The 15236-nt window shown below is 43.2% G+C and overlaps 1 protein-coding gene across 2 annotated transcripts in view; it reads left to right on the forward strand.

The window, feature by feature from the left end:
- stab2 (stabilin 2) overlaps positions 1–15236 on the forward strand; it is a 98185-nt gene that overhangs the window by 10499 nt on the left and 72450 nt on the right. For both annotated transcript variants that reach the window (XM_061715031.1, XM_061715032.1), the window contains exons 5-7: positions 3252–3318; positions 3394–3489; positions 4487–4609. In XM_061715031.1, coding sequence (XP_061571015.1) covers positions 3252–3318; positions 3394–3489; positions 4487–4609 — 286 coding nt within the window. The remainder of the gene's footprint in view (positions 1–3251; positions 3319–3393; positions 3490–4486; positions 4610–15236) is intronic.

The following is a 15236-nucleotide window of genomic DNA, read 5'->3' on the forward strand; positions in this document are numbered from 1 at the left end:
AGGTCGCATGGGTCTGGACCTCGGCACAGTGGATGAGAGTCACCTCCTGATACAGAGTCTAGAATTTCAGCCTCTTAGCTCAAAGCATTAGTGAACTATTCAAAAAAAGACACGAAATAGTCTTTGCAGGCCGAAAAGCGTGACCTTTGACACTTCCGAAGGTCACACAGATCTGAAAATCCGCACAGTGGATGAGAGTCACCTCCTGATACAGAGTCTAGAATTTCAGCCTCCTAGCTCAGAGGATTAGTGAACTGTTCAAAAATAGACACGAAATGCTGCTGACGCCCCCCCTCCTCTGGTCATCCTGTTGCTGCTTCCGCCTGCCTGCTGTGTGCTGCTGACGTCCCCGACTCCCCCAGTCTGGCCTTCGGCAGGAGGGTCCCCCCTTATGAGCCTGGTCCTGCTCAAGGTTTCTTCCCTCCTAAAGGGGAGTTTTTCCTTGCCACTGTTTGGCTTAAGGCTTTTCTCCCACTATGGGAGTTTTTACCTGCCATTGTTTATGTAATAATTGCTCGGGGGTTTATGTTTATGTTTATGTTTATGTTTATGTTTATGTTTATGTTTATGTTCATGTTCTGGATCTCTGGAAAGCATCTAGAGACAACATCTGTTGTATTAGACGCTATACAAATAAAATTGAATTGAATTGAATTGAAATAGGCCTCATAACAATACATAACAAACCTCCTGTGCCTACTGAGCATTAATAGCATGTCATAATCGAAGGAGAACTAATTAAAACGGATGTTCTTAACATGAACCTATTGTATTATTGAATTATCAAGGACACTTTCGTGTTTTTGTGTTTAGAAATGTTAAAATAGTTATATATAAATATAAATAATAATAATAATAATAATAATAACAATAATAATAATAATAATAATAATAAATATAAATAGTTAAAACGATTTTGTCAAGCAAAGCGGACTGGCGTCGTCTCTATAGCAACGGTAGCTGAGGATTATGGGTAGTGTATTGCCTACAATTATCCATCACTGATAAAAACAACTCTTTTTTTCACCAGCGTCATGTGTGCGACCTGTGTTTACAATTAGTTTGGCCACCGTCAATATTTTCTTGTATTTTACGTGTTTAATATTCTAAAGTCACACTTAAAAGTAACGAAAGACTCGTTCCGTCTTGGAAGTAAAGCCTGAATTATGGTCCCGCGTTATATCGACGCAGAGTCTACGGCATAGGGTACGCGGCGATGCGCGCCGTACGGTGTGCGTACCGCGTACCCTACGCCGTAGGCTCTGCGTTGGTGTAACGCGGGACCATAATTCAGCCTTAACTGGAAGTTACACGTGTCATTTGTTGATGTTTTTCCAGGATTCTGATTGGCTAGCATGATGCTCTCAGTGGCTTAGCTGAAACTAAAGGTTGATGTCTTTAGACACCGATTTAATTATCAATAACTTTTAATTAACGCTTGCTCACATTCACATTCTGTTTAATTTTGGAATAAATAGTTAAAACGATTTTGTCAAGCAAAGCGGACTGGCGTCGTCTCTATAGCAACGGTAGCTGAGGATTACCATTAACCACATCCGGGTCCCTACCTACTAACAACCAGCCCCGTGATTGGCTGAGACCTACCAAGCGTACAAATCATTACTGTGCTACTCAAACCAAATGGCCGGTAACTACTAGCAGGTTAATAGCCCCCCACTAGCCTACTTATGGGACTAAATAACGCCTCAATGAGCTGATACGAGTCAACGGCACACGATCGGGACATCTGTCACGTGTCCAGGATCCCCCTCGTCACTATGACGTAGAGGGAATTCCCAGAGGGGGTTCCAGAATCTTGAAAGTCAGTGACTTGGTCGCAAAAGGAATAGTCAGAAAAATGTATTTATACAATTCAAGGGCTATTATTGTAATCCCTCTACGTTTTTGTACTTTGGAACAAGTAGGCAGGGTACGTTTTTATGTGAGAGGAGTCGGGAGTGTAGTCTTTGGTTGTCATGGTGATTTGGTGATTACTTGCCCTGGGCGTCAAGTAGTGCCGCAGCGTAAGCGTCCTTGTTGGACGCATCGGGGGTAGCCGTCTCGCTTCACTTTACCATTCAATCAACTGTTTCACACTTCCTGTCAGAAAAAGGTTAATTTCTTAACTCATACAACCACTTGTTGATTATGCAGATATTGTTTATCAAAATACTCCAGATACCCATCTTAAACCTCTGACTGTATTATTTTATTCATTATGTAGATTTGTGTTACGTTGTCCTTTCAGAACACGTCATTGTTTTATGTTTCATTCATTGAACTGGTTGCAACCCAAATCTAATTTCACTGGCTTAAGTTCCTTTTTAAATGTGTTTATTTTCACTGTCCTCCATATTTAAAAGAACTAATGATTCTATATAACTCTCCATACTCACTCAGACATATGAATTTTCCTTTTTTCTTTGTTCCTAGAATTTTAAAAGAGGTTGGTAAAAGATCATTTTATTTTAAAGCTCCATCAGATTGGAATAATCTTCCCCTCTTTTTGCATTCTATTACCTCTTTTCATTGTTTTAAGTTGGCATTATATTCTCATCTTAAAACAAATTGCCTATGTTTTTGATTTATTTATGTATTTTTTTGTCCTTTTTTCTATTTATTTATTTTTTTTCTTTTCTCTCTGTTATGTTATATTTATCTTATTGTTTCGGTTATTAAATTAGCCTACTTTGTAACTAGACTTTGTAACTAGACTTATGTGGGTAGGGGTAGTGTGTGGGAGGGGGTGTTGTAATGTTGTATGTTTATGGGACCCCCTTGAAAATGAGATGTTACATCTCAAGGGGCTATCCTTTAATAAATTCAAAATTAATTAGCGTTTGTGTGCGTGAGTGTCTCCACTCATGGTGTCTCTGTGGTCCAGGAGGGTTAGTGTAGCAGGTTGGATGCTACGGGGGTCACAGAGACAGCGGACACCGGGATCTTTGCAATGACTTTTATTTATTTCGGGCACAAACGGTTCAGAGGCCTCGTCAGCCGAGCTGCTCGCCTCTGGTCTGCTTCAGTCCTTCTCTCGTCTCCAGAGCCCACACCCTACTGAAATACACAGAGAATGATTAGATTCACCTGTGTACCGTCAGCTGTTCCAGCCGCGTCACCTGTGCGCCACTCCCCCGCACTCCCTCTCTCCCCTGCAGACCACGCCCCAATCCTGCACCCTGCCACAGTTAGCATTAGCATTAGTGATAGCGTGCATTAGCATCTCCATTCATGGTCTTTCTGCGGTCCAGGTCGGCTTCGCAGGAACGGCGTGTGAGGACTGCGCACCTGGACGTTACGGCGCCACCTGCAGCTCAGGTAGGTGCAGATCAGGCTGTTGTTGACGTCGGGGATCAGGTGGGATTCTAACCGGCGACGGCTCCTCTGTCTCAGAGTGCAGGTGCGTCCACGGCCTCTGCGACGCCGGGCTCAAGGGCACCGGTCAGTGCACCTGCTTCTCCGGATACAAGGGTCCCAGCTGCGACCAAGGTAACCGCGCAGGTGCTGGGGTCGGCCTCACCTGTCACTGTCACTGTTTTTATTTCATTTATTGATTAAAATAAAATAACAATTTAATATAAACACAAACGTTCCTAAATTCTGAATGAAAGGGAGCAGAAAGAAGAATAATCTTATTTAATCTGCCCCTTTTTTTAAGAAATTAATTTACAAAGAACGTAAATTAAAAAAACAACAACAAAATAAACAAAACAATGAAATAAAATAGCTGCCGGCCGACACATTTTGTTCCCAAGTTACAATTCAGTTGATTCCATTCAAACAACAACAATGTTTATACCTTTCATGACAATGGGGATGTCAATCAAATGAAACATATTTCATTATATTTCCTCAACATACTGGCTTTAATTGTTGTTTTGAATGTTTGATTTGGTTTATTTGTTCAGATAAAACATAAACTGATTTGATTCCTTTCACAGAAACACATCCATTCAGTCCAGAATCTTGTTTTTTAAAGATATCTGTTTCTTTTATACTTGCTTTTCTCTTTCTTCAAATCTTTTCTGTACGAATATTAGGGCCATGCATGAGAAAAAATATTTGAGAGGGGAAGATTTTTATCAGAACCCCAAAAAGTCGAAATGTTGAGATTAATGTTGAAACACAATTTCAAGAATAAAGTCGAAATTTTGCCTTTTTTCTCAACATTTTGACTTTTTTCTCGACATTTCAACTTTTTTCTCGAGATTTCGACTTTTTTCTCGAAATTGTACTTCATCATTAATCTCAACATTTTGACTTTTTTCTCGACATTTCGACTTTTTTCTCGAAGTGCATAATGAAAAAAAAATCTTCCTCCTCTAAAACAGTATTTTTATTTTTGTCCTGCCTGGCCATATATTCCATATTTCTGAATGTTGATTGGTGGATTGTTTTTATGAGCTTTGGCCTTCGCCGTAGCCGGTACCTGTTTGTGTCCTGAGACCCTGAACCTGACCCTGTCTCTGTCTCCGGCCCCCCCCAGAGCTCCCTGAGTGCGCGGCCCTGGCCTGCCGGCAGAACTCCCGTTGCATGGAGCAGGCCCTGACGGGGGCGCTGGTGTGCCAGTGCATGCCGGGATACGAGGCGTCCGGGTCCCAGTGTCTCTGTGAGTTCGCAGTTTTCTTTCCTCTTTTCAAAAGTCGTCTTTGGTCTGGATCTGTCCTGGTCCTGGTCCTGGTCCTGATTTTCTTTTCTCAAGTGAATTCGATACGCTTCTGTACAATTTTACATGAATTTCAATACATTTCAACACCATCCCATCCCACAGACAACCCCCCCCCCATTGCACCACCACATTTTCAACAAACAAACAAACGAGACACAAATGAAGTTAACAAAACAAACAAAAACATACAAAAATAAGAAAAAGAAAAAAAAAAGGAAAAAGAGGGAGGAGTTATATCTATACATTGGAAACGTCTGAGGCATCTATCTTTTCAACCTGATATAGAACTGGTTGCATATAGAATAGAAGTTGAGGCCTTTTGTAACATATCGGATCTTTTCTAAAGTCAGACAGTGCAGAAACATCTCTGTCTTTCCATTTAAGCAGTTTGAGCCTTCTAGCCAGTAACATGGCAAAGGCTATCATGTTTCTGCCGTGATGAGTGGGGCAGAAGTCCTGCGGTTCTACACCAAATACCGCTATTATGGCAAGAGGTTCTGTGGGTATTCCTAGCAGGCCAGAAAAGAATTTGAATATAGGCTCCCAAAACTCTGTGGATGATGTGATTTCTGACATCTTCTGTCCTCTTGGCCCTCAGATGTGCAATTTGTCACATGATCAAGGGCGAAACTTTAGTTTCAGAGGTGGGGGGGACACAAGTAGGAACGGCAAATTTGTGCGTGTAGCTGTAGCATGGATGTGCAGTGTGGCTTTGTAAGACTACGTGTGGGTGAATGCGAATGTAAAAGACAGGAGATTGTTTTATTTTATTTCATTATTTTCACCAAAATCCCTCACATAATGTGTTTTGGTTTCTTTTTTTAAACAGTTTTTGCTTTATATCAGCATCGTTTAAGTTATTAATATAACGTGAATCTATTTATTCATTTTGGCGTTATATTTTGTATTTTGTATTACTTTCATTGTCAGAAATTTTATTTTCTCACTCACTCACTCACTCACTCACTCACTCACTCACTCACTCACTCACTCACTCACTCACTCACTCACTCACTCACTCACTCAGTCACTATTTTTATATTTAACATCTTAGCTAACTAGCGACAATAGTGTATAAAGTAACGTTGAGTAATATTTGACTACTCATCTCTGGACAGCCTACCTGCAACACAGCAGTGCTGCTACTTTTTTGTCCCGCTGCAAAAAATGATTTTAAATTGAACTGCCGGCTCCTCTTCATTTCTGCGCCGCGTCCTGGCTGTCTGTGAAGGCTGATTTATGGTTCTGCGTTAAATCGACGCAGAGCATACGGCGTAGGGTACGCGGCGACGCGCACTGTGCGTTGCGCGTCGCCGCGTACCCTACGCCGTATTCTGCGTCGATTTAACGCAGAACCATAAATCAGCCTTGAGCAGCACCGAGGAGGGAGGGGGAGCGGGGCTGCCAGGCCGTCTTCGCACAGGGTGTCTTGATGATTCGCAATCACAGGCTGAGCCACCGTTCGTTTTTAAACTATAAAAAGTGGGGGGGACAAAAACATGATTTTGAAAAGTGGGGGGGACATGTCCCCCCTGTCCCCAGTGGAAATTGCGCCCATGCACATGATTATGATGAGAAAAAAACCACAGACAATCAAAAGCATCCAGATTAGGCTTCAGAGCCATTGATACACATCCAGCTCATTCAGCTCTCTGATGGTTTGAACCTTCTCATCTGGTGAACCATTGAGTTTTATACATGTCTTGCAGTTGGATGTCCATGTTGACTGAATGTTTCCCTGTTTACGAAGGAACCAGCATTTACACATTCTTTACACTTTACACATTTATATTACTGATGAGCATATTTCCTGTTGGTGCCATTTTCTGTTCAATAATTTATGATCATATTTAGTTATTATTTTCGGATATATTTAGTATTTCTTTATTATAGAATATCTATGATTGCATTATAATTGCATTTTTATTTCCTTTTAGTTTAATCTGCATTCAGTTTACTGCTTGGAATTTGTTAAAATGAATAGCCAATAGGAACCGAGGCTGAGCAATGAAAAATTGCTGTGTGTTTGTCTAATTGAGAGATCTTTATTAAAAGACGGGGCGAACACACTGTTTTCTACCGTCGTTAAAACCTTAACACGTGTAGACTCGTTTATTCCGTCTGACTGAGTGGTTATTTGCATGGATCTCAAGGAAGAAATGGTAAAGAATCAAAATACGACATTTAGCCACTACATTAAGTAGAAAACAGTCGCCGAGGTCGAGAAAAAAGACCGAGAAGCCGCTGCGGGAGAAAGGAAAAAAGTCCGCTGCGCAACGGAGGAAAAAAGGCTCGGCGCACATGGTCGGACCTCCAGACGACTTCAATCGATGATGGATGAGTACAAAAATCTCATATTATGAATGAACAATTAAGTAATGCTTCGGACTTGCAAGTAATGAAGGAAATGGATGATTGTTCACTGTAATTGCCGACGCCAAGTAACGTGGCTGAGTTTTGGAAAAAAAAAAAAAGGTTTCAAGCGTGCTGCGCAGCCAATAAGAAGCCATACAAGACGGTTTATGAAACGTGCTATTTTTAGCAAGTCATATCAGCTCAGAAGGAGCTCAAGTTTGCCTTTGGAAATAAAGCCTTGATTCTTACTTTGGAAAACTACATGTTTTAAGATTAAAGGACAGCTAAGTAGGATTTCTGAAGCGTGCTAGAGTTTGCTGAGGCTTGTCTAATATAAATAGCCATTCAAAATGTCTAAGGATGGAAACAAGATGGAGGGCAACGTTGCGCTAGACACTAAAAGAAGGATCAAGTTAACTTCAAAGGCATTGGAAGAGAAGCTTGATAAGCAAATGACTGTAAGAAAACGTGTTTTAGCACGCCTTGTCTCCAAAGCAGAGGAAATTGAAAGGCTCATGACAAATGATTCCAATGCATTTGTAGTCGAAAAGGATTATCTTCGAGAATACTCAAAATTATTGAATGAGTTTATTGAAGTGAACGAAACAGTGAGTGAACTGTTGTCAGAAGAGGAAAGAAAAGCTGACCAGCAGTACTGGAGTGAGCCTAATCTCACCAAGTATGAGAACTTTTTGACCACGTTGGAGCAGTGGATAATAGATGCAAAGCAGCAATTCAAAGACACTCATGAACAGGCTGCAACTGAATCTGAGGCTTCAGAGGATGGTGTAACAACACAGCAGAGTGAGCCTGCTGCCAAAGAGGCTGCTGCTGAAGAAGTGCATCCAGATGACAGTATGTCCATGGTGCAACAGAAGCATGCTTCAATCCCAGCGCGAAGTGTTTGCAGTAGACGCTCAAGGGTATCCAATGTGTCATCGCATGCTTCAAGGGTATCCAATGTGTCATCTCATGCTTCATCTTTGCGTAAGAAAGAGGAAGCTCACCGAGCAGCTTTACTGGCGCGTGCAGCCGCACTTGACAAAAAAGAAGCACTGCAGTTGCAAGAGGCTCAAATGGAAGCACAGCTAGCTGCACAGCTGAAGTTTCAGAAAATTCAGATGAAGACTCAAATGGAGAAACTAGATTTCGAGACTGCTCTCGCAGAGTCCACAGCAAAGCTACAGGTTCTGGAAGAATATGAGAACATGGAAGATGGGATGAATTCATACCTGAACAAAAACACGCATGCAGCTACAACCATCCCACGTCACGGTCCAGATGTCAGACCAAAATCGACTAGCTATCCACGAGCTATCCCAGATAACAGTGCATCTCATGTTCCAGCTAGGCAAACGCCTCATGTGCAAGTGAAAAAAGAAAATGACTATGTTGCAGGCACACGTCCTGGTGCTAGGCAAGTTGAACTCGATGAAGTGATATTGAAACAGAAGGATATCACTGAAATGTTAGTCACACAACAAAGACTAGCCAACTTACCTCAACGAAAAGTCCCTGAATTCTGTGGCGATCCTCTTGAGTTCCTGCCATTCCTGAGGGCTTTTGAGCACATCATTCACAGTCGAACAGACAACGATGCAGATCGTTTGTACTATTTAGAGCAATTCACCACAGGCGAGCCAAGAGAATTGGTGAGAAGTTGCCAATACATGAGTGCACAACAAGGTTACACGGAGGCAAGAAAGCTCTTGACTTATCACTATGGCAATGAACAGAGAATAGCTGTGGCTTACGTTGATAAGGCTGTCAAATGGCCTCAAATCAAAGCAGAAGATTCTAAGTCCCTTCACAGCTTCTCCATCTTTCTTACTGGGTGCAACAATGTTATAAATGACTTGGAGTACCTAGAGGAAATGAACAGCCCGAGCAACCTTCGAACCATTGTCAACAAGTTGCCCTTCAGGCTTCGTGAAAGATGGAGAGTCATAGCTTTCGACATCCAAGAGAAAGAAAGAAGAAGAGCAGGCTTCGCTGATCTTGTACGGTACATCAACAGACAAGCTAAGATAGCTTCTGACCCACTTTTCGGTGATGTCAAAGACCCTGCTGATGCCAAAGAAAGGAGTAAGTTCAGCGCTAAACCTGCAATGGGTCGACTGAAAAGAACCACCGGCCTGGCAACAAGCGTAACGCCAGCAAATGATTCCTCTGAATCAAGAAAGTTTATGCAGATTAGCAACGCATTTCAAGAGCCATGTCTGTACTGCAACAAGGGACACGCTCTGAGTGCATGCAACAAAATCAGAGGTCTGCCAAATAAAGAAAGAATTGAGTTCCTTAAAGGGAAAGGTCTTTGTTTCGGGTGTCTGACTCAAGGGCACATGGGAAAAGATTGCAAAAAGAAAGCAACATGTGAAATTTGCAGCAAGAAACACCCTACTCTTCTCCACATGAAGAGAGAGGAAGATGACTTTGGCAACCAAGCAACTGCCAAGTCTGAAAAGTCAAGCGGAGGCTCCACCAGTGAACGCTCAACTCCACGAGAGCAAGTAGCATCGAAGAGTGAACTCTCAGCAGTCACCGGGGCCGGAGGCAGCGACTGTATCCTGTCCATTGTGCCAGTGCGCATCAAATCCAAGAAGAGCAATAACACCATAGAAACGTATGCGTTCATGGACTCAGGAAGTTCAGCAACGTTTTGCTCCGAACGATTGATGAGACGGCTTGGTATTAATGGAAAGAGGACTCAAGTGTTACTACGCACCATGGGCCAGGAGAAGCCTGTGTCCTGCTTCGTCCTCTCTGACCTAGAGGTGTGCGGTCTGACAGAGAGCAAGTACATCAGCCTGCCAGATGTTTACACCCACACGGACATACCTGTAACAAAGGAGAATGTTCCGGTCGAGAAAGACCTGGAAAGATGGCCGTATCTGCGGAAAGAAGTGCGGCTACCACAGATTGATGCAGATGTGGAGATGCTCATCGGTATGAATGCTTACTCTGCAATGGAGCCGTGGAAGATAATCCACAGTCAAAATGACGGGCCTTATGCCATAAAGACAACCCTTGGCTGGGTAGTAAATGGCCCTCTGAAGAAAGACAATGACCACAAGCCAAGTCACTTCAGTCCTGGTGCTTCAGTCAACAGAGTTTCAGTCAGCAGTGTGGACAGCATGCTGTTGTGGCAGTACAATCACGACTTTCCAGAGCAAGCTTGCGAAGAGAAGTCAGAAATGTCACGAGAAGACATCCAATTCATGCAGCGTGTGGCTGAAACAACCAAGAAAATTGATGGACACTACTGCGTTGGATTGCCTCTGAGAAACAAAGATGTTGTGATGCCGAACAACAAGTGTGTTGCTGAACAACGAGCATCAAGCCTGAAAAGGAAACTCGCTAAGAACTCCAGCTTCCATGACGACTACACAGCCTTCATGTCAGACCTGCTCAGCAAAGGCTATGCAGTGGAAGTCCCTGCTAACGAGAGCAACCATAACGATGGCCGAGTATGGTATATTCCCCATCATGGTGTGATCCATCCGCAGAAGATGAAGTTGCGGGTTGTTTTTGATTGCGCCTCTTCGTTCCAAGGGAAGTCGCTGAACGAGGAGTTGTTACAGGGGCCAGACCTCACAAATAGTCTGGTTGGAGTCCTGACAAGATTTCGCCATGACTACATCACACTCATCTCAGACATTGAGGCAATGTACCACCAGGTGAGAGTTCCTGATGAAGATTCCGATTTTTTACGATTCCTCTGGTGGCCAGAGGGAGATCTGAACCAGCCTTTGCGTGAGTACAAGATGGTCGTGCACCTGTTCGGGGCCAAGTCCAGCCCGAGCTGTGCCAACTATGCATTGCGGCGGACTGCAGAGGATGGGAAAGATAGGTCTTTACCTGAGGCTGTAACTACGGTTCTTGAGCACTTCTATGTAGACGACTGTCTTGTCTCAGCGTCTGACGAGAAGAGGGCTACTTCCTTGACGAAAGACCTTATTGCACTCTGTGCGAGTGGAGGATTCCATTTGGCTAAATGGTCTAGCAATAGCCGCGAAGTACTGTCATCACTTCCCGAACATGAGCGTGCGAAGGAGATCAAGAATCTAGATCTGGACAGGGATGAGTTACCCATGGAGAGGGCACTCGGAGTGGACTGGTGCATAGAATCGGATTCCTTCAAGTTCCGCATCCTTGTGAAGAACATGCCTGTCACCAGAAGGGGTATCCTATCAGTCGTAAGCTCAATTTACGACCCCCTTGGCTTCCTGTCGCCGTTCATTCTTCTCGCCAAGACCATTGTGCAAAATCTCTGTCAAATAAAACTTGCGTGGGACGATGAGATTCCTGAAGACATTGCAAACAGATGGTTTGCCTGGCTGTCTGACTTGAGCAGGTTTGCCAGCTTCTCTGTAAAGAGGTGCATCAAACCTGATGGATTTGGTCCAGTAGCGTCAGCACAGCTGCACCATTTCTCTGACGCCAGCGAGAAGGGCTACGGTGTTGTCAGCTACATACGGATCGAGAACAGCCACGGTCAAGTCCATTGCTCGTTTCTTCATGGAAAATCGAGAGTGACACCGCTCAAGCCAGTCACTGTGCCACGTCTCGAGTTGACAGCGGCTACCTTAGCGGTGAAAATGGACAAGCTCATGAAGCGAGAACTTCGGATGGACCTCAAAGACTCTGTGCTATGGACAGATAGCACCACTGTCCTCCGATACATAGACAATGACGGCGCTCGCTTTAAAACTTTTGTAGCAAATAGAGTGTCGACTATCAGAGAGAACACAAGGCCAGCACAGTGGAGATATGTCAGCACGTCTTTAAATCCAGCTGACCACGCATCACGAGGAATGAAGGCAGAGCACTTCATGAAGTGTCAGAGTTGGATTGAAGGGCCTGGCTTCCTTGCTAAGGATGGGTCTCACTGGCCGGTTCTCTCAGAGTTCTCAAGAGAGATAAGTGATGAGGATGCTGAGGTGAAGCGCAAGATCACCGTGAACATCATCAATGCTGTCAACTCAAGCACAGATCCTCTATTGAAGCTGATACATCATTACTCCAACTGGCACAGTCTGAGGAAGGCCATCGCCTGGATGTTGAGGCTGAAGAAGCTGCTTAGAAATCTATGCGAAAGAAGGAAGATCTTGGAGTCTCAAACACAGTCTCTACACAGTCAAAATGTGAAACCCAAGATCGTTGAAGACCACATGCAGAAGTGGAAATCCGGCATGAAAGGAACTGATCTTACAGTCAAGGATATCAGGAGAGCAGAAACTGCTATCATTCAGTTCTGCCAAAGGCAAACCTTCCATGAGGAGCTTTGTGCGCTGCAGAAGGGTGACAAGATCAGGAGAAGCAGTTTCATTGTGAGATTGGATCCTTTCCTCCAAGATAATGTCCTTCGGGTTGGTGGAAGACTGCACCAGGCAGCCTTGCCAGAACACACAAAGCATCCTGCTATTCTAGCCAAGAACCACCATGTCACAACTCTCATCATCAGGAATGCACATGAGGAGACCGGACATGGAGGGAGGAACCACACCCTCGCTCGCCTGAGACAAAGAGTCTGGATATGCAAAGGGAATGCAGCGGTGAGAAGTGTGCTTTCAAAGTGTGTGAAATGCCGAAGACGTCAAGCTGCTGTTGGTGAACAGAAGATGGCGAATCTACCACCAGATCGTCTTCAGCCAGACCACCCACCGTTCACCAATGTCGGCGTGGACTATTTCGGGCCTTTTTGAAGCCAAGCGTGGACGAGCGCGAGTCAAGCGCTATGGAGTCTTGTTTACTTGCCTTACAGTCAGAGCCGTCCACATTGAAGTTGCGCACTCACTGGACACAGACTCTTGTGTAAACGCATTGAGACGTTTCATCGCAATCGAGGACAAGTGAAAGTTATGAGATCCGACAATGGTACGAACCTGGTAGCTGCAGAACACGAGCTCCGCAAGGCCTTGAAGGAATGGAATCAGTCCCAGATCTCTGAAGCTCTGCTGCAAAGAGGAGTTACCTGGATCTTCAACCCGCCTGCTGGGTCGCACCATGGAGGGATCTGGGAGCGCCAAATAAGAACAGTGCGCAAAGTACTTACCAGTGTTCTGAAGCTCCAGTCCCTCGACGACGAATGTCTACACACTGTGATGTGTGAAGTGGAAGCAGTGATCAACAGCAGACCCCTTGCCAAGTCATCGGATGATGTTGACGACCTCGAGCCACTGACGCCAAATCATCTTCTTCTGCTCAAGGGGAAGCCAGCGCTCCCTCCGGGCATGTTTCAGAAAGAAGATCTGTACTGCAAACGAAGATGGAGGCAGGTGCAGTATATCTCCGACATCTTTTGGAAACGCTGGTCAAAAGAATACTTGCCCCTCCTACAAGAACGGCTGAAGTGGCTGGAAAAGAAGAGGAACGTGAAAGGGGGACGTCGTACTCATCGTGGATGAAAGGGCTCCAAGAGGATCCTGGTTGATGGGAAAAGTGGAGAAGACCATTCCCGACGCCCAAGGATTTGTTCGTCGGGTCCGCGTGAAAACGAAGACCAACACCATTGAGAGACCCATTGACAAGTTGTGTCTCTTGCTGGAGATGGAAGAATCTCATGGACAATGAAAGACATTTTTATTCAGTTACTGAATACTCAGTTTGCTAACTAGTGTGGTTTAAGTTAGTGTTATGTTAATTTAGACCTTAGTACACTACGTAATGGGGATTTGAGTATAGAAAATGACTCTTCAGGTTAGTTAGTTTAGTGTAATTGCCATCCCCATGATGAGCAATTAGGGGCCGGAAATGTTGGTGCCATTTTCTGTTCAATAATTTATGATCATATTTAGTTATTATTTTCGGATATATTTAGTATTTCTTTATTATAGAATATCTATGATTGCATTATAATTGCATTTTTATTTCCTTTTAGTTTAATCTGCATTCAGTTTACTGCTTGGAATTTGTTAAAATGAATAGCCAATAGGAACCGAGGCTGAGCAATGAAAAATTGCTGTGTGTTTGTCTAATTGAGAGATCTTTATTAAAAGACGGGGCGAACACACTGTTTTCTACCGTCGTTAAAACCTTAACACGTGTAGACTCGTTTATTCCGTCTGACTGAGTGGTTATTTGCATGGATCTCAAGGAAGAAATGGTAAAGAATCAAAATACGACATTTAGCCACTACATTTCCCTTTACTTTTGCATATTATTGAGTTGGGTTAAATACATTTAGTTTCTTTAATCCATCAATAATTGGGTCTCCTTAATCTTGTATGGATGCTGAATGGTGTCCATGACAAAATGGCGGCTTGTCCAGTTTGAATGGACTAGTTTAGTGGCATTTCTGCCTAGTTTGTAGTGTTGGCAATTGGTTTTGGGAGTTTCCGGGTGAGTAAAAACCTGGAAAGGTTTAGTCTTTGAGTGTGAAGCAGTTCACTTGTATAAATTTGTAGGAGATGCACACAGATATTTTTGTTTTGGGGAGATAAGGTGGCGCATTGAGGAGGATTTAAGACATCTGGTTAGGAGGCTTCCGTGAAACCCAGAACAAGTGTTTACTGTTTACTGTTTACTGTTACTGTTTAATTGTGTCTTGCTACTTTTTACGGAAGAGTATAAGGGCCATGCAGGAGAAAAAATATTTGAGAGGGGAAGTGTCGAGAAAAAAGTCGAAATGTCGAGAATAATGTTGAAGTAGCTACAATTGCAAGAAAAAAGTCGAAATTTTGCCTTTTTTCTCTCAACATTTCAACTTTATTCTCAATATTTCAACTTTTTTCTCAAGATTGTACTTCAACATTAATCGACATTTCGACCTTTTTCTTGAAATTTTGACTTTTTTCTCGACATTTCGACTTTTTTCTCAACATTTCGACTTTTTTCTCGAGATTGTGCTTCAACATTAATCTCCACATTTCAACTTTTTTCTCAAAGTTTTGACTTTTTTCTCAACATTTCGACTTTTTTCTCAAGATTGTACTTCAACATTAATCGACATTTCGACCTTTTTCTTGAAATTTTGACTTTTTTCTCGACATTTCAATTTTTTTCTCAACATTTTGACTTTTTTCTCGACATTTCAAATTTTTTCTCGACATTCCGACTTTTTTCTCGAAGTGCATAATTGAAAAAAATCTTCCTCCTCAAAAATATTTAATTTTTCTCCTGCCTACTCTTCTGTAGCTTTTAATGTTGATGTAAAGCACTTGGAATGACCTTGTGTTGAATTGTGCTGTACAAATAAACTTGCCTTGCCTAA

This window comes from Cololabis saira, chromosome 23 (assembly GCF_033807715.1).
Source record: "Cololabis saira isolate AMF1-May2022 chromosome 23, fColSai1.1, whole genome shotgun sequence".
In the NCBI taxonomy this organism is placed as follows: domain Eukaryota; kingdom Metazoa; phylum Chordata; class Actinopteri; order Beloniformes; family Belonidae; genus Cololabis; species Cololabis saira.